Raw genomic sequence first — 20,368 nt, forward strand, 5'->3', positions numbered from 1 at the left:
GACAAACAACCATTCACCACTTTCACATATTTCCTTTACTGTATAAAAATGTCCGCCAGAGTTTGATTTGTGTGCCAATTCCTGTCCGTTTTCACCGCCGTTGAATTCGTCAAAAATGTGAAACACATTTCCTGGAATTCCAATAGTTCTAGAAGCTGTATCATGGAATAATCACACAAAACTACTTCTGCTTTGTTTTTGTTGTTTTTGCTGCACAATTGAAAAACTCAGCTCAGAACTATCATCCGTGTCAGGAGACTCTGTTAACACTATTAAAATATGCTACAATCCCCACCAATCTCCTAAGGATTACAGTGCGTGTGTGTGTGTGTGGATGGTGATGGCAGCAGCAGCGGCAGTTAACTGATGAACATATCTTGTCTTGGCAGAGTCACTCTGCTGGACTTGGGTCCATGCCAGCCTGTGTGTGTGTGTGTGTGTTTGTGTTCAACACCAGCGCAAATAAATAATATCAAAGGCAAAAAAAGAAACCTGGCTAAAGGTGGATGAGATGAAATCTCTTTCTAAAGCAGAACATAAGAAGAGGGAGCGGATATTACAGCAGCAGACACAAATAATGCAGCAGATTAAAGCAGAAAAAAAGAAAGATTCCTAATTATACTCTGCTGATTCTTCCTGACTGTTTTGACACAGCTAATATGCTTTTCCATCGCCCTCCGCCCTGCCAGGTTAGCACGGCTCTAATAGGCAATAGAAGAAAAGCTATTTACACTTCAAGGCGCTAATGCAACACTTTCCCTCAGTCTTATTACCCCTATCACCTGACAAGCACAATTACACCAAGTGTTTGGAAAGCAACATTTTAACATCACATCACCAAACAAAAAAGCTGTGTGTCAGAAACGTCATTTGGAGAAGACGTAAATCAGTGCCGCTGTGTTTCAAATCTGTATCAGTTTTTAAAAAAACTCCCACACCAAAGCTCAGAGACAAAATCAGTGATTTAAACTCACAGGGACACAGGAGCTGTTGGTCCTCTGCTGCCTTGTGTGGTCACTTTGTGTCACTGAGGGCAATCTGAACAAAGAATTTCAAATGCTGAATTTTACTAAATAAGACATTAGAACTCAGTGATGGAGGCAGCAGTGAATCAACAACTCCTGTGTGTGTGTGATGTTAAAATCACTGATTTTCTCCTGGGCTTTGGTGTGGGAGAGTGAGTGGTTTCCAAACTTCAGTTCCCTGTTGGAAAATCTATCTCACAGTGAGATAAAGACATGAATATTCAGAGAGGAAGTTCCTGGATGGGGGGAGCGTCAGTGGTGAGTTTTTACGACACAAGGGGGCACCCTGCGAGCGAAACAGCGTCCAGACTTGCAAAGTTCTGCTTTATCATCATATTCTTCAAACCAGTTTCCAGTCACAAAGCCAGATTTCACACAGCAAAAAAGTGATTTCACAAATATCTTTCAACTTTCAACAGAAAACTTCATGTGAGTGTCAGATTCCTTTAATCTGCCGTTCTAATCCAGCTCTGACAGAGAGGTAAGAAGAAAACGAAAGGAACGACAAAAATCCGCACGTACGTTCTTATTAATTATGCACAAAAAAGGAGGAAACTACAAACGCGGACCTGCTCTTTGAAGGCAGCGAACACTAAATGTCACCCACGGCTTTGAAGCTCTCGTCTGCCTTTTGTCTCTCACGTCTCCTCGACATGAGACACAGACACGGACACGCTGAAATTCTCTTCCCACTCAATACAATAAAATAACTCCATATTTGAGCGACTGTTTCAACATCAACACTTATCTTGTTCACTCTGCTGCAGCAAAGAAAAACATCATGTGTCCTGAAATGATCTGGGACATCTAGAGATTAAAATATGTACACAAACTTTAATCCCATTTACAGCTGCTGTTCCTCTTTTTTGGTGAGAGTAAAGTTTCAGGATTACGAGTCCTTTATTACACTTTATGACCAGCGGAGTAAAATGTGAAATGACCCTTTAAAAGTGTTGTGGTAAAGGTCATTCATAAGATTATGTTTGCCGTTTTGGACCAAATCTTCCAACAGGAACCTGAATGTTTGTCACTTTGTGAAGTGTGGACTCTCCCACACCAAACCTCATGTATAAAATCAATGATTTTAACATCACACACACAGGAGTTGTTCATCCACTGCTGCCTCCATCACTAAATTCAGATGTCTTATTTCGTCACTTCAGTGTTTGACATCCTTCTTCAGATTGACTTCAGTGACACAAAATGACCACATGAGGCAGCAGAGGACCAGCTTAAATCACTGACTTTTTCTATGGGCTTTGGTGTGGGAGAGTGAGTGGTTTACAAACGTCTGTTTCCTGTTGAAAAAGTGTGTCTAACAGTGAGATTAAGTGACAAATATGAGTGTAACTTCAAAAGGACATAGACTTCACAGTGTTCTCATGTTTTCAAGCTGAGATGGAAGACCAAAGATAAGGTTTATTGATGTAGTGAAAGAGGACATGAAGTTAGTCGGTGTGAGAGAGGGGGATGCAGAGAACAGGGTTAGATGGAGGTGGTTGATTCACTGTGGCGACCCCTGAAGGGAGCAGCCGAAAGGAAAAGAAGAAGAAGTTAAATGTGTTTGCTAAAGGCTTTAAATAAATACTGGTCTGGCATTTCCACAATAAAGAAGTCTTGTAAATATGCTACATGTTTGTTTTACTCTACTCGTGACACTCAATTTTACATTTGACTTCAGTGCTGCAACAATTACTTGAGGACTAAATCAATCGCCAACTATTTTCATAATCATCTAACTGATTTGAGTTTTTTTTAATCACTAAAACAAGTTTTCAGCTTCTTAAATGTGAATATTCGCTGGTTTCTCTCTGATGGAAACAATCATGAGTTTGAGCCTCTGCATTTTGACACCTTCAAAGACGAGGATTAAATTGCCACCAAAAATACCGACCCAATGTTCTCCCACCCACCACAGAATAATCTGTTTAACTCTAATTCTCTCACCACCACCACGACAACAACATCATATAAAGCAGAGATATTTTCAGTTTGTGGGACAGACAACGTGAGCTCAGAAATCAGCATAAACTCTCCGCTCTTAAAATATTGATCTGATTCTCTCTCACTTCAAAGCAGCAGCTCCATCATCGCCATGTTCTACTTTTCCATCACAAGCAGTTATTCATCCTGCAGCAAGAGAATAAGACAGAGATGAGGAGGAGGAGGAGGAGGAGAGGAGGAGAAGAGGAGGAGGAGAGGAGGAGAGAGGAGGAGGGAGGGAGGAGAGGAGGAGGGGGCACTTGAGTGCAGTTGTAATCAAGGCCTGTGCACTCAAGAGGGACCCAATCAATCCAGCTGTCTGCCTCTACATCTCATCAGACACCGGCCGAGGTCCAGAGAGAGAGAGGGAGAGGAGAGACAGAGAGAGAGAGAGGGAGAGAGACAGAGAGACGGAGAGAGAGAGAGAGAGAGAGAGACAAAGAGAGAGGTATAATCATTGCTACACGAGGACTCGACAGTTCTGAGTCTGAACTGCAGCCAAAGTGCAGAGAAAATGACTCAGACTTCAAAGGGCCTGTTTGGAAGAAATTAAAATCCTACCAAATTACAGTAGCTACCTAACAGCCCACTAACCTACCTACAAGTAACCAACCTACCGACCTATCTACCAACCTGCTGACCAACCTACCAAACTAACAACCAACCAACTGACCTAATAACCTACTAACCAACCTATGTACCATCCTACATACAAATTCAGCTAACTATCTCCCAACCAACCTTTTAACCTATTTACCTAAAAACCAACCAACCCAACAGCCCACTAACCTACCTGCCAAGTAACTAACCTACCAACCTGCTGACCAACCAAACAGCCCACTAACCTACCTGCCAAGTAACCAACCTACTGACCTATCTACCAAATAGCCCACTAACCTACATACATATTTACCATCCTACATACCTACTCATCTAACTAGATACCTACCAACCAACCCACCTACCAGACAACCAACCAAACTATCACTAGTAACCAACCTACCGCTCCACGTCACTTAAACATGTGTCAAGAATTCAGCTTGTTTCTGTGAAAGTCTAAGTGCAGTACTAAATTTGACCCATAATGGTCACTATTTTACATATTACTCGCAGACTCTAAAACACTCTGTGGACAGATGAGTGTTAGCGTGCTAATGTAAACAAACAAACAGGTGTTGAATGAACGCTGTGAAAAACTTAAAGACACAAAGATGAAGATGTGATCATCTTCATCAGAACCAGTCATGAGACGCGCGCTCATATGTACATACTGTATATACCTAATAGCTACACATATAAATATGTATGTGTATATATGTATATATATATATATATATATATACACATATATGTGTATATATATATATATATATATATATATATATATACACATATATGTGTAGTTATATACACCAGATCATTTCACTCTCACCCGCTGCAGTTTTTAAAAAAGAAAAGTATGTTAAATTATTCAGCCTAAGGACTAACAGGTTTTGGGGAGGTCCAGGTCTGTTCTTGCGCTGGGATTACAGACATAAATTATCGTATAACACAGTCAGATTTAAATTAGATTATACATAAAATATGAAGCCGACAGCCACCTTGACACTGTCCTGTCATTTTGAATGTAAAAGACAGGGTTATTATGGGCCTGTTCCATTTCAATTAAAATGTGTGTGTGTGTAAGTGTGTGTTCCTGGAACTGGATGAGCGTCTACAGCTACATTTCTGTTTGCAATTATTTGCCAAACGTTGTGAAAGGTGGTGCCAACTGTGGGGCCCTTGTGTTTGGGGGGGAGGGGGGTGGAGCCAAACTGTTTAAAGAACCTTCTTGGTCTTCTAGTTTTGGGGCTACCAACAAACCTTCCAACCTACCTATATATACCATCCTCTATACTAACTCACCAAACTAACTACCTACCAACCCACTAACCTACCTGCCATATAACCATCCTACCTACCTACCTATCTACCAACCTAACAACCTTCTAACCGACATACATATATCTATCTACCATCCTACACACGGACTTACCTAACTAGCTACCAACCAACCAACCAAACTATCAACCAATCAACATACTGACCGACCTAACAGTGATCAGTGGTAGAGCAGCTCTTTGAGTGATGATTCTGTCGCATTTCTATCGATATCTCTTGCATTTCGGATCCAAAAAGCGTCAGAGTCCATGCGGCACACACTTGTACCCCCTAACTGTCATTTCTTTCACACCCATTCACTCATGTATCCACCGTTTTCTTCCGCTCGCTGTCATTAGCAACTGATTTTGTGTCACTGCCGTCAGTGAGTGGAACTCCTTCATTTTTCCCCCCGTTGATTGCTGGATTGATTGCATTGGAAAGAGCTCAGACGCAGCCGAGGCCGCTCCTTCAGCAGCAGCAGGTAAATCTTTTCCAGTTAACTTTCATTTCAGTTCACCTGCTAATCGGCTTTCACTGCGGTAAAGCTGGAGGCTAATCGATTCAAGGATGTGGGTTTTTTTCTCTCTCACCAGCTGCAAATGAAAAGAACCAACAGTGAAAGAATGAAAGGGTGATGTGAGGAGGAGGAGGAGGAGGTTTTTATCTCTTCAGCTGTCGTCACGGCAGGGCTGGAGGCGATGCCTCATCTGAGCTTCAAAAATCTCTGCACACCTGATGATCCAGAGTCACCTGTGGTTATTTTGGTCCGACTTCACAGTGAGCGGTGAGTTGAGCACCGTCCTCTGGAGCTTCACGAGCATCTGTGAGTCCTGCCGTCAAGAGAGAGAGAGAGCGAGCGAGGAGGAGGAGAGGAGACGCAGGTGTGTGTGTGCTGGGCTTTGCAACGTGATCCCTGAGCCCCGACCACGCAGTCGTCCTGCCAGACACTCAGCCAACGAGCCGGCCTGATTTCCCCGGCTCTGGCACCGACCTGCTGGCACCAAACTGGCCCGTCTTCTCCCACTCCTGCAGCTGGCAGCTTCTTTGCGATTTGGCTCGCTGCTCCTGACACTCGCTGTGGCGTTAACGGGCCTCTCCCACACGGCCACATTACATTTTGCATCATCTACGTTGCTACAGAGCAGCGGAGGTCCCTCACCCTATGATACAAGACAAATAAACTTCTTGCAGCAGCTCATGGACCAACATTTCCACCGTAAAAAAACATATAAACAAAGTTGCCAACCACTTTCAGTGGAAAGCAGCCAGTCAACCAGAAGACACTTTATAAATACTAAATCTCACAGGGTTTTTTCTCTCTGAGATTCACAATATGACAAGCATCATGAAGAGGTTTTGAAAATGTAAGTTTCACCTGAAACCAGGCTCCAATTGGATGAAACCAGCTGTCAATCACACAGGTGTCCACTCATACATTCCTTTAAAGGAGCCACCTCATCGTGGTGGAGGGGTTTTGCGTGTCCCAGTGATCCCAGGAGGATCCTCAGTTGCCTGGGGCTTTATGGCCCTGGTAGAGTTGCCCAAAGCAAACAGGTCAAAAAGCGGTTTAAAGACCTCTAGCCAAGAACAAAATAAATGCCTCCCTGGTGAGGTGTTCCAGGCACGATTCACTGGGAGAAGGCTCTGGGGAAGACCCAGGACTCGCTGGAGAGACTATTGGCGCATTTCCACCGGCTCTACTCGCCTCGCCTTGCCTTGCCTTGCCATGGCACGGTTTAAGTAGTGTTTCCACTAGCCTAGAACCTGGTACCAGGTACTATTTTTTAGTACCTGCTTAGAGCCGGTGGAAATGTGCCATATGTCTCTCGGCTGGCCTGGGAACACCTCGGGATTCCCCCAGAAGAAGTGGACGAAGTGGCCAGGCTGGGAAGTCTGCCTGTATTTAACCTTGAGATTTGTGATGCAGTGTTTTCTGATCACATGCCTGTGTTATTCTAGGTTGCTCTTGCCTGTAACACAGTTAAATCTGGTGGCGCTGCTCCTCAGAGCTGTCGTATTTTTAACCCTTCCACTGCTGCTCAGTTCTCAGCTGCTTTTAATCAGGAGTGTGTTCCTCCTGGGTCTGTGTGCGATAAAGAGGAGCTGAGCTCATAGTTTCACTCTACCTGCCAAACCGTTTTGGACGCTGTGGCTCCACTAAAAACCAGGCAGCCTAAAACTAAGTCTGAGCCCTGGCTGAACGAAAGGACTCATGCTGTTAGACGCAAGTGCAGTAGAGCAGAACGCAAGTAGAAAAAGGACAAACTCCATGTGTCGTTCCAAACTTTTATTTATTTATTGATATGTTTATTTCGGTCATTACATTTAGATCACACATCAGTGTAGTTCACACAATACACATAACCGAAAGGGAAAGAGGGAGAAGCGACAGCTTATCTAGTCCCGCCCCCATTATCATCTTACATTACATAATTATTTTTTTCTTATGACATTTGACAAAGAAAAACATGTTTCAGCATCAGGTAGCACTCAGACTAGACATCATGTACATGTGTCCATGATCTTCCGTCACGAGTGACAGTCTCGACTTGTTGCATGGCATATTCCACTTCCCAAAGTCACAAAATAATCCAATCAGTAGAGGTCAATGCTTTTTTTTTTTTTCTTTAGTCGTCCTTCTCATCTGTAGGATTCTCCTCGCTTTGCTTCTCCATTCTTTTTCCGTAATTGAGGGTTGTGGAGATGTCGGTGTGCAGCCCAACCATGGCTCTCTTTGTTATTACGCTTTCCACCTTCACATTTATCAACTCAGTGATCAACTCTTTGCCGATCTTTCTCAGTTCCCGGTATTGCAGGAACATACCACATCCCAGGGAGAGCATTCCAATCATCATGAATGTGAATATGTACATATCCTCGACATCCTCCACATCCAATGCGGCAAGGCACACGACTTTCCACTTATCCCATCCGTCCCGAATGTAGCCAGCCATCGCATCGCATTCAGTGACCAGCTTAGCAGTTCCATCTTGGATCAATTGACTCTCCGTAGTGACTCGATTTCACAGGGGCAGCTAAATACTTCTCATGTGCTGACATTAGTATCAGTGTCAGCTGTTGTTTGGGTACATTCGCTTCTTGTTTTTTTTTTTTTGTTTGGTTACATTAGCTTCCACTGCTGTTTCCACACAGTGTCTACAGATTTCTGTCCCTGACATTGTCATACTTTCCTCCTGGGTCATTCTGTATTGATTAATGGTCATATCTACATACTTTGTTTTAAATACACTCAGTTTTGCTGATTTCCTCATCCAGATTATTCCATTGTCTGATTAAGGGACTGCTGGCATCACTATGAGACAACTGTGAAAGATTCTAAAAGAAACCATTTCTCTGACATTATCCTGTCAAACAGTCACAAGCCTCGTGTTTTGTTTGACACCATTAACTTGGTTCTTAATGCCCCACAGACTGCCTGTATGGAGGCCTCCACCACTGTTTGTGAGAACTTTATGCACTTTTTTATTGACAAAGTCTCTTCTGTTAGGGCTCTTATCTCACCTCCTGTATATGACCCCTCTGTCTCTGTTCCCTGTACTGCTGTTTTTAACCAGTTTGAACCCATGACATTGTCTTTTTTACAGGAGGTTGTTGGTCAGCTGAAGCCCTCAGGTTCTCCAAATGATGCTGTCCCTCCTCGACTATTTAAAGAGGTTTTCCACACTATAGGGCCATCTATTATTCTGGTTTTAAATAGTGTGGTCCCCAAAAATTAAAACATGCATTTAAACATGCAGTTGTGCAACCACTTATCAAAAAACCTGGTCTAGACCCTGCAGTTCCTGCAAATTTCAGGCCCATCACCAAACTGCATTTTATCTCAAAAATCCATGAGAAGTTAGTCCATGGTCCAGTAATGGCATTTTTAGAAGAAAATAACATCCTTGAGGTTTTCCAGTCTGGTTTTAAATCACTGCACAGTACCGAATCAGCACTTTTAAGAGTAAAAACTTAAAAGTGCTGAGTCAGTAGCTAAAAAGATATCATTAAAAAAATGATATCTTTTTAGCTACTGACTCCGGTGACTGTGTAGTTCTTGTGCTTTTAGACTTAACTGCTACATTTGATACAGTGGACCACGAGATCCTGATCTCACGCCTGGAGGAGCAGGTGGGCATCAGGGCCACAGCTTTGGAGTGGATCAGGTCATACTTGGCTGATATTTCTGTGTCAGCCTCGGTGACTCGACATCCTCCTCGGCTCCTCTCACCTGCGGGGTCCCACAAGGCTCAGTTCTGGGCCCCCTTCTATTCTCTCTATATCTGCCCTCACTTGGCTCCATTCTTAGAAAGTATGGCATCTCGTTCCATTGCTAGAACAATGCATAGACTTTTAAAATGTTACTTGAGTGTCTTGATGACATAAAGGCTTGGATGGCTATGAACTTTTTAAATTTTAATGACAAAAAACCCGAAGTGATGGTGTTTGGTGGCACCACTGGGACCGCCCAAGTAGATCTGGGCTGCTTGGCACCGCTTTTAAAACCCACTATCACAAACCTGGGGGTTAAAATTGACTCTCATCTGAAGCTTGACAACCAGATCAGGTCTGTTGTTAAATCTAGTTTCTTCAATTGAGCCAGCTGGCCAAAATAAAGCCAATTCTTTCGAAATGGTAATTCACGCCTTTGTCACCACTCGGCTGGATTATTGTAATTCACTTTATGTGGGAGTTAGTGCGTCCTCCATTGCCTGTCTTCAGATGGTACAAAACGCTGCCGCACATCTTAACTGGCACACGTAAATTTGAGCACATTTCCCCCATTTTAGCCTCACTCCACTGGCTGCCCATAAACTTCAGGATCGATTTTTAAATGATTTTATTTGTTTTTAAATCCTTGAATGGTCTTGCCTCACCCTACCTCTCCGAGCTTCTACATCCATACTCACCCGCTCGCTCTCTCAGGTCAGCTGATCAGCTGCTCCTGAATGTGCCTAAAACCAAGCGGAAGCTCAGAGGGGATCGTGCTTTCGCTGTCGCAGCTCCAAAACTTTGGAATGATCTGCCTCTGCACATAAGACAGGCCTCGTCCTTGTCTGTTTTTAAATCCCTTCTTAAAACCCACCTTTTCTCTTTGGCCTTTGACACTTCATGAGACGTTGATTTTTATTTATTTTACTTATTTTAATTTGAATAGAATTTATTGTTTTTTATTGTATGGCTGCTATTTCTTATTGTGTTTTTATGATTTTAATTTATTTTAAGCTGTTTTATCTAGGGCCACATGGTGGTGTAGTAGTTAGCACTCTCGCCTTGCAGCGAGAAGACCCGGGTTCAAGCCCCGGTTGGAACAAGGGCCTTTCTGCATGGAGTTTGCATGTTCTCCCTGTGTGTGTGTGTGGGTTCTCTCCGGGTTCTCCGGCTTCCTCCCACAGCCCAAAAACATGCAATGTGGGGATGTTTTTGGACCGTGAGAGTGAATGGTTGTTTGTCTCTATCTGTGTGGCCCTGCGATGGACTGGCGAACTGTTCAGGGTGTACCCCGCCTATCACCTGATGTAGCTGAGATTGGCACAGCACCCCCCGCGACCCTCTGGTTGAGGATAAAGCCGTTAGATGATGACTGACTGTTTTATCTAATTTTGAACCTTTTACTTATGATACCTTTTATTTATTCTGTACAGCACTTTGGTCCATTGTGGTTTGTTTAAAATGCTTAACAAATAAAGTTGGATTGGATAGATTGGATTGGATTGGGCCTCTCTGGATTGATGGATGGATGGATGGTTCATGTTTGACACTATTCATTGCGCTTCCTGGACTTCCACAGAATGTGGATAGAAAAGACATTCCACATTTGTGCTCCTTCAGACAGGAACACCCTCAAACTCCCAAATCTGGTTTCTCTGAGTCTTCCCCTGGTGGCTAACTTCTATTGTCATCACTTCTCAAGCCATTCTCTGTGGTCCGAGAGCCTCCGCATTAGTAACGGGGCAAAGCGAGGTAGCTGAAACGCTAAAGAGTTTGGTAATTCCATTTGGCAATTTGACAAGTGTTTAGTTGAAGTGAAGGTCAGTCCTGTCAGCGCTTGGCCACGTTCACTTTGTCTTTGGTGGAGAACAAAAACACTTTTAAAAAATCCTTATATTATTAAGAAAAACCGCTACCAGAAGGGAGATCAAGAAAACATTTACTTCAGCAGCAGAGGTTCAACAGCTCATGTGTCTCCGCGAGCTAAAATCACTGATTTTCTCCATGGACTTTGGTGTGGGAGAGTGAGGGGTTTACAAACTTCTGTCCAGAAGTGTGTCCAAACAGTGAGATTGTCAGTGTCTTTAAATTCAACATTAATGGCTCAAATTTGTTTCATCACTGTTTGTGTAAAACTCTTTTAAATTGATAGAGAAAATGAATCATTGGGAATAGATTTCTGAGTTGTTGTAAAAGTAGTCACATGCTACACAATATTCACTCAAACATCGAAAAATGATGGTTATTTTATTTACTTTGACTGATATGTGAACTAAGAATGAAATATGGATAATCCTTTACATGTCAACACACAAATCCAAAAAAAACTGCCTCAAGCTTGCTGAAGAACCGGCTTTTGTCTCGCTGACGTCCAAACACTGTCCTCTGAGACATGAGACATGAGTGTCTCTTCTCTGCACGTACGCGGAAAGAAAAACGAAAAAGAGAGGAAATGTGAGAAGAACAGACGGCAGCAGCAGAGGTGAAAGCTCCATGTCAGCTGCTCTCCTCCTGCTCCAAGAGCTAATTGACCTGTGTGATGTCCTGACCCCGACCTCGCAGCCTATTCACCGCTCTCCCGTTCTCACGGCCGCGATGCACCGCTGGAAGTAGCCGCCGGCTGCCACCGCCCACCCTTAGCTGGACAATGTGGGGTCACCACCTCGCTGCCCACCATCTTGACATCCAACCTCCAACCCCCTCCACACTTGACAATGGAGACGGAGTCACGCACAATGAGTGGACGCGCGTGACAGAAGTGGCAACGCGGCTCCTTAGAAGGCAGCGCAAGGCTGCACGAATGTGACCTTTAAGGCCACAAAGGTCACGGTTGATCCCATGTGAGAAGGATGAGATTTAAACTGGACTACTGCGAGGCCACAATCACAATGCAAATAACAATAATAATAAAAAAGAATAAGTTAAAGTTAACTGTGTCACGAATTCTAATAATTTTAAAATGTTAAAGTGATTGAAATTTAGTCTTCGAACTACGGTGGACCTTGTCTGCTACAAAGAATGTTATTGTAGCATTTTTGTTATGTTTTAGAGTTTTTGTAATGTTATAGCATTTTTCTTAATGTTTTTGTTGTGTTATAGCGTTTTGTAATGTTATAGCATTTTTCTTAATGTTTTTGTTGTGTTATAGCGTTTTGTAATGTTGTAGTGATTTTGTAATGTTTTAGCTTTTTCTTAATGTTTTGGCATTTTTTGTAATGTTTTTGTGGTGTTTTGGATTTCTTGTAATGTCTTGAATTTTTTGTAATGTTTTCGATTTTTAAAAATGTTTTAGCGTTTTTGTAGACTGTACTTTATCTGACGTCTCGCTGCTCCGTTCATGCAATTTAAATTACACAAAACTGAATTATTTCTTTTTTACACAGTTGCTAGAGGCCCCTCCCCCTCACTCACGCTGCACAAACACACAGGGTGTTTTTTTGACAGGAGACGTGGACGTCCACTGCCGAGTGTCTACAAATGATGATAAAATGACGTTGTTACAGCGTTTGTGTAAAACTTAATGTTTCTGAACTGCAGCCAGTGTGTGTGTGTGTGTGTGTGCACCTGGATGGATTGATATTGGAGTTGAATATGACAAACGGAGCTTTAAAAAGATGGAGGGCGACGCCGACGCGGTTGCACTTAAGCAGAACGGACGCCATATTTCATTTTAGAGCGGGCTCTGTCAAATGTTTGCATTAATAACAGTTGAGGCCCGCCTGTGACCTCGCTCACACGGCCAACGAGAAACGAGAACGCCATCAATGACACTTGAACACAGGAGTTACATAATCACCATGTAGAGTGTGTGTGTGTGTGTGTGTGTGTGTGTGTACTCATAATTGTTACCTCTATCTTTTGGTGGTTGAGAAATATTTTGTTCAAGTGGTAACCTGATCCTTCTGAGGACTAACTCCGCCCTCAATGCCTTATTTAGAAAAATGACACTTAAGTCATTTTTTTGTGTTTTCTTAACATTTTTGCGTTTTTTTGTAATGTTTTAGCTTTTTGGTAAATTTGTTGCTTTCTTCATGATTCAGCGTTTTCTTAAGGTTTTATCATTTTGTAAATTTTGTGTTTTTTGTAATGTTTTTTTAATGCTGTGTTTTCTTAAATGTTTTGACCATCCAGGGCCACCGTAAAAATGTGAAGTCATCAGACTGTCGGCCACTGATTGGTCAGAGTGTTGTCACTGGATGTCCAACAAAAGAATCAAAGCCAACAACTGCGGATCAAAGTTAAAAAGACTAAAAATCCTGAAAACATTTACGTTAATCTCCAACATTTAGCAAAGGAAATGTGTAAAATGTTGATATTTAACAGAGGAGTCTGGTGGAGTTAGAGACAGCGCTGCTGAAAGCCGACGATCGATTGTGAGCCCAATCACAAACCAAAAATACGAATAAATGAAATAACAATTATGATATTTTCTCAGGTGGTTCTTGGTATTAAAAGGTTTGAGAACGTCTGTGACACAAACTTATGATGTCTAGTTCTATAAAGAAAGAAAAAGTCTTTTCACATTTCTTTGAGGAGTCGCATGTTTTGAGGATTGCTGGTGTCAGGGCTCAGGTGCGACAGCAGCCACTCATAATGAGTCGTCTCATTCTCTGTCAGCGTAAAAAAGACAAACATCACTTAGAACCTACCTGCCACGTTGGCCACATCTGCGGTGCTGACATTGTGAGTGTTCGGGCTCACTTTGAAGGTCACAGCCGGGCCCACCACCCTGGAAACAAACACACACACAGTCATATCTCGGTGACTCTGGACAGCTATTTCTCTGTGCTGTAACATCAAAGGGGCATACAAGGCTGCAGCAGCACCTCACTTAAACATGTCAGACCATATTTCAGCTGATTCCTGCCTACAGACCTCTGATCTGCAGGACCAAACCCACCACCAGGACCATCCAGGTTTGGACTGAGGAGGCCTCTGCAGCCTTACAGGACTGCTTTGAACAAACAAACTGGGAGGTGTTCAAAAGGGATGCAGACCTAGAGGATTACACGTCATCTGTGCTGTCCTACATTCACTTCTGCACCGATGCTGTTCTACCCACAAAAACCATCACGGTTTTTCCCAACCAGAAGCCATGGGTGGACGGCACAGTGCGGTCCCTGCTAAAAGCCCGGGATGCAGCCTACAGAGCAGGAGACAAACTGGCTTATAGCAGGGCCTGAAAAGACCTGAAGAAGGGCATCCAGCTGGCAAAACATCGGTACAGGCAACGCATCGGGGAACACTTCTGCAACAACAACACCCGCAACATGTGGAAAGGCATCACTGACTACAAGCGTAGTGAGCAGCAGGCCAGCCACGACCCCACTCTGCCTGACATTTTAAACAGCTTCTTCGCACGCTTTGACTCTCCGAGCATCTTCCTCAGCCAGAGGTGCAGCACCAGCCTCTCACCCTGCAGCTGCACCAGGTGACGTCCACCCTGAGGAGGTTCAACACCAACAAGACGGCAGGCCAAGATAAGGTGTCAGGTCGGACACTGAAGTCATGTGCGGATCAGCTAGCAGCAGTTTTTCTGGACATTTTCAACATGTCGCTGCAGCTCTCCTGTCTGCCTGAAGTCCTCCATCATTGTGCCTGTGCCCAAAAAATCCACTGTCACCTGTCTCATTGACTTCCGTCCTGTCGCCCTGACCCCAGTCATAATGAAGTGCTTCGAGCGGAACCTCCTGAAGTACATCAAAGACGCCATCCCTGCGGGCCTGGACAGCCTGCAGTTCGCCTACAGGGAGAACCGCTCTACGGAGGATGCTGTCTCATTAGCACTTCACACGACCCTGACTCACCTGCAGCATCCAAACACCTACGTCAGGATGCTGTTTGTGGACTTTAGTTCAGCGTTTAACACTGTTCTCCCGGACGTGGAAACTTCACAATCTGGGTTTGGCACCATCGCTCTGCTCCTGGATCAGCGACTTCCTCACCAACAGGCCCCAAGTGGTTAGGATACGGGGGTCCACTTCTGCACCACTGATCCTCAACACCGGAACGCCACAGGGTTGTGTGCTCAGCCCAGCCTTCTTCACTCTCTTCACACAGGAATGCTCTGCCATCCATCCCACAAACATGGTTGTAAAGTTCGCGGACGACACCACTGTGGTGGGTCTCATATCCAACAATGATGAGACCCACTACAGAGAAGAGGTCCAGCACATCACACAATGGTGCTTCAGGAACAACCTCATCCTGAACACCACCAAAACAAAGGAGGTCATAGTAGACTACAGGAGGTCCAGGAAGACTCAACACGCTCCACTCTGCATACAAGGAGAGGTAGTGGAGCACGTAGACAACATCAAGTTCCTGGGCATCCACATTTCCTCTGACCTCTCATGGAGTGTGAACACTTTGCACCTGGTGAAGAAGGCCCAACAAACGCTCTTCTTCCTCAGGAAGCTGAAGCGGACTGGACTCTCTCCTCAGCTGCTCACAATCTTTTACAGAGCCACGATAGAGAGCATCATGTGCCTCAGTGTGACAGTGTGGTACGGCAGCTGCACGTCACATAACAGGAAGGACTTAGCCCGGGTGGTGAGAACTGCACAGGGGATTGTGGGCCGCCGTCTACCTGATCTGGATTCTGTTTACACCGCATGACTCCAGAGGAGGGCCAGACGGATAGCAACAGACCCCACCCACCCGGGCAACACTCTTTTTGCACCACTTCCATCAGGAAAACGGTACAGGATCATCAGATCCTCCACCAAAAGACTCAGGGACAGCTTCTTCCCCAGAGCTGTGAAATCAATAACCCCCTCCCCCCGTAGTGGACGACACAGGCGTTGCACTAAGCTGCACTTTATATTTATATTTATCATACCACTGCCCCTCTTTCCCCCTGTACATACATTTCCCTGCACTGTTCACTTGCAATGTGCACACTTAACCTGCAATAACTTTTCTTGTTTTCTGTTTTGTTAATTTCTATTTTTTCTATTTGTTATTTTCTTTTCATTCAATGTGTGCTGAGAGTCTCGGGAGGAAATTTTGTCATGCTTAAATAAACAACAACAACAATCTTGAATCTTGTAATCTAGTGGTCAGTGGCTCCCAGTGACACTGGTCTGTTAGCGTCAGACGAGTCACTGGACAGGCGTCAAACAGGAGAAAGATTCAGGACGATTTTCAGGTGATTTGACCGTAAATGTCGGGGACGATGGACGGACGTGTAGTGAAGAAACAGATTTGGCGTCTGGGACATCTCCACAAGAATGTTTTTCTGTTTCCCTGCCAAGTCTCCTACGACATGCTCGTGGACGCTGACCAACAGGAGAACAGAGTGTTCTGACATGAGGGACATTCTGTCTTCTTTGAGACACAGAGGAACGGGTCCACAGCTTTCTTTTTCTTTCTTTACTTTTTTGTGTCTAACCATCACTGTCCTCTTTTTTAAAAATGCCCTCACCGTTATAAAACGTCCTCACATTCATTGATGTCCTCATGTTTGAACATTAGGAAAACACTAAAACATTAAAGAATAAACACAGCAGTTTAAATAGATTTAAAAACTGAGAGCTCTCTCCTGCTTCTGTGAGAACGTTGTGAATGCACGGTTAGGACAGAATCGGCTCACAGTGCCTGGTGGCGGGGGATCCTAGTGATAAATCTTCCTGCTGGGCCTTTACTCTGAATTACAGAGGGAAATAAGAAGGTTAATCACATTAGGGGACTCCGCTCCGCCACTGACCACCCAGCTTCTGCCTCTGACTGAGTTTCATGAAAAACACGGAGAAACAAAGATTCTGCCGCACTCAGTTTCTCAGTCACCACAATCGTTTCAGCGTTATTTGTAATGTTGTGTTGATTTATTTGAACTGTTTTGAGGAAAGTTTTTAGGTGGAAAATAAAGAAGAGAATTTCAGATATTTTGAAGATTCAATGCCAGCGTTATTAAAGCAGATCAACATGTTCAACATTGATTATTTCCTGACTGATTGATCAATTCCTTCATCATGTTTCAACATTTTATGAACCAAACAACTGTTAGATTGATTGAGAATATAGCCAAAAGTCTGCTTATGAAACAATACAAAAAAACAACTGTATAAAATTGTTCAATAATCTTTGAAAAAAAATTCATATTCTGCGATTATTTTGATTGAAATTGTGATATGATTTGCGATATCATGGGGAACGGTCATTTTTACATGATTATTCTTATTTCCATTTGAATTACATATTTAAAATGATGACTGTGTGATATTTATGCAGATCTGGGAGGGGAAAAAAGAGGTTTATACAACACTTTTCTGGCTGAAGTTTGTAAACCACTCACTCTCCTGCAACAAAGTTCATACAGTAAATCAGTGATTTTTAGCTCAAATAAACACTGGGAGCTGCTGGTCCACTGCTGCCTCTTGTGGTCAGATTGTGTCACTGTGGTGAATCTGAACGATGGCAGCAGTGGATCAACACTCCTGCATGCTGTGATGTAAAATTGCAGTTTTTCTCTATGGGCTTTGGTGCAGAGGAAGCTAACAGTTCACAAAGCAATATCAATTTTCCTGTATGATACGTCTTTCTTACAGTGAGGAAAAGTGGCAGATATCGTAGACTTACGGAGACATACATTTTACAAGCTGAGTCTTGTTAAGTGGCTAAAATCCGTTTTTCCTCGTGTCAACTGCTGGCAGCCATGTTTTCACTGAAGATCTGCCTCCAAAAAAACATGAACTATCACTTTAATATCCTTTTTATTTATTTCTGGTATATCTGTAGTTTGGTGTCAACACAACCCAGGGAAAAAACACACACCATCCGTCAGTGTGATCCATGGAGGCCCAGACACCTCACCGATGATCCTTATTGCGGGTGTTTAATTGGGTTTCTTGGTCCCTGATGTCAGCGTTTGAAGGAAAACACTAACATTCACCACACGTACCGCGGTGATGGTGCACTCCCCAACATTTAAGGTGCAATAACAAACTAATCAGACCGGGTCTAAACTAATGATACCCAGGGGGGCTCCTGGTGACGCTATGTGCTTGAATTATAAAAATCAATCCTTTACTTTGCTCGGTTTCTTCTGCGATATTCCACATTATACTTGTTTCACATCCATCTGACCCCAGCCACCGGGGAGGAGGAATGTGAGGGTTGCATCAGGAAAAGTAAAAAATCTGATCCAAATCTAATGTGGGGATGTGTAGCTGTGTTTCCATCACGCTACGGTTTGGTTTGATGATAACTCATTTAATTCTCGATTGCCTACATGGTGTCAGGAGTGATATCATGTCCATCAATAGTTTGTCATGTACTACACGAAGGCCTTATTGTCAAACTAAAATCATTTATTAACAATATGAACGTGACAATAACCAGTCGATTGGAAACTAGCTGTAAACACAAGTCATAGGGCACCTGCCATCTAGTGACTCTTTTCTGTAATTGCAGTGTCCACCCTCAAAATATGAATTATTAAAAAAATAACAGTATTAATGGAGTTTATGAAAAAATCCAAGTAAGCAACAAAAAAATATTACGGAATTTGGAAGAATTAAAAGTCTAAAACTAAATTAGCAAAATTTAGATAAAAAATAGCAGAAAACTGACAGTTAATGTTGACATATTTGTCCAGAGTTTAAATTAAGTTTTATTTGCTACATATAACAAAAAACAAAACAAAAAATCATAAACACCGATTCATTTTGGTTTGTGGTCAAAAAGAATCAACATTTTTCAACATTTTATGAACCGAACACCTAATCGATTCATCAAGAAACGTTTTGAGGGGGAAAATGCTATTTACTTACTAGTACTTGCTATTTCTAAAAGAATTTTCGATATTTTGAAGCTTCAATGTCAGTTTTACTAAAGAAAATCAACATGTTAGTGATTATTTCCTGATGAGTGAAGGTGAGTTTCATGCCTCTCCTCGAAAGTATTAAAATAACTGCCCACGGCTTTCATAATTTATCCGTTTGTGTTTCAAGTCAAGTTTCTGTAATTTTTCAGCTTTATAAATGTGAATATTTTCCAGTTTCTTTGCTCCATATAACAAAGAAATCATTAGAACATGAGAACATCCTCATTTCCCAGTTTGGGAAACAGTGATCAACATTTTATGGACCAAACAAGAAGTTGCAGACCCCAATTTAAACGCTGAAATGACTCAATTCATATTGACAACAGAATCACAGTTGTCTTTTTTTGCCTCCATCCAATCAATCATCCAGTTTGGGCTTACTCTCTCCTCCTGGTGGCAGCTCTCTGTTATCACCTTTCAGCTCAGACTCAGACATTACATCACCTCAACCCTTCTGTATAAAAATAATAAAAAAAACACACTCAGTGACGGTTATACAACAGCCATTATCATGTAGCAGCCAGCTGCAGTGAGAATCCACCCACGCCGCCGCTTCTTCTCCACCGCCATCAGGCCGCCGCCGCCGCCACGGAGAGCGCTCACCATCGCTATTATCTAATCAGTATGGGACTGTTCCAAATGTCTGAGTCAGGCTTGTTTGGTGACCTGCCACAGAGCGTGGGCTCACTGTGATGATTCACACACCAGTGTGGAAGTTTTCACTGCTCTCTCTCTCTCTCTCTCTCTCTCTCTCTCTCGCTCTCTCTCGCTCCGGCCTCCCGAGAGGAAACCTGCCAAGGAGGTTATGTTTCTTTCATGAGCGTGGGATCATCTCATCTCTAAGTTTGTCCTTCTCTTCCCGTCTACGTTTTTTGATGAATGGGTTGGTCGTCACCCAAGAATGTTCCCATTTGATTTTGGGAAGAATCAAGGACGCCCGTTTTTTGGCACAACTACGGGGTCTCAGGGAAAATCACAAACACCGTCCACTGGGGACCATGTGTCATGTAGGAAATCAAGGTCCATGAAGGTACCATAAATGGTTCCTTGTCTGTCTGTGGTTAACCCTCTAAGACCTTCATGGTAATCAGGCTGCCTGGATGTAGAATTGTCAAAAAAAGATAACTTTCACTTTCCATATCTCGCAGTTATTCAACCATTTAGGAATTACCGTACTGAGAAGCTGACGTCACATGTCACGTCACAACATGACGTGAATCTTGTCTGTGATTGGAAGTTAGTTGTTCCGCAAGAAGTCCTGAGAGCTACCGTGGTATCCATCCATCCATCTTCTACCGTTTTATCCTCCACATGAAGGTCGCACGCCAATCTCAGCTGACAAACGGCGAAAGGCGGGGTCAGATCAATAGTCCATAGTTTTTGAATTTTCTAGATATCA

General features: G+C 43.2%; 1 protein-coding gene across 1 annotated transcript in view; it reads right to left on the bottom strand.

Moving 5' to 3' along the window:
• The window catches only part of LOC122767612 (receptor-type tyrosine-protein phosphatase N2-like), a 109,071-nt gene that overhangs the window by 65,650 nt on the left and 23,053 nt on the right, over positions 1–20,368 (bottom strand). The window contains exon 11 of the mRNA XM_044022995.1: positions 13,793–13,872. Within this exon, the coding sequence (XP_043878930.1) occupies positions 13,793–13,872 (80 nt within the window). The remainder of the gene's footprint in view (positions 1–13,792; positions 13,873–20,368) is intronic.

This window comes from Solea senegalensis, linkage group LG1 (genome assembly GCF_019176455.1).
Source record: "Solea senegalensis isolate Sse05_10M linkage group LG1, IFAPA_SoseM_1, whole genome shotgun sequence".
Taxonomy (NCBI): domain Eukaryota; kingdom Metazoa; phylum Chordata; class Actinopteri; order Pleuronectiformes; family Soleidae; genus Solea; species Solea senegalensis.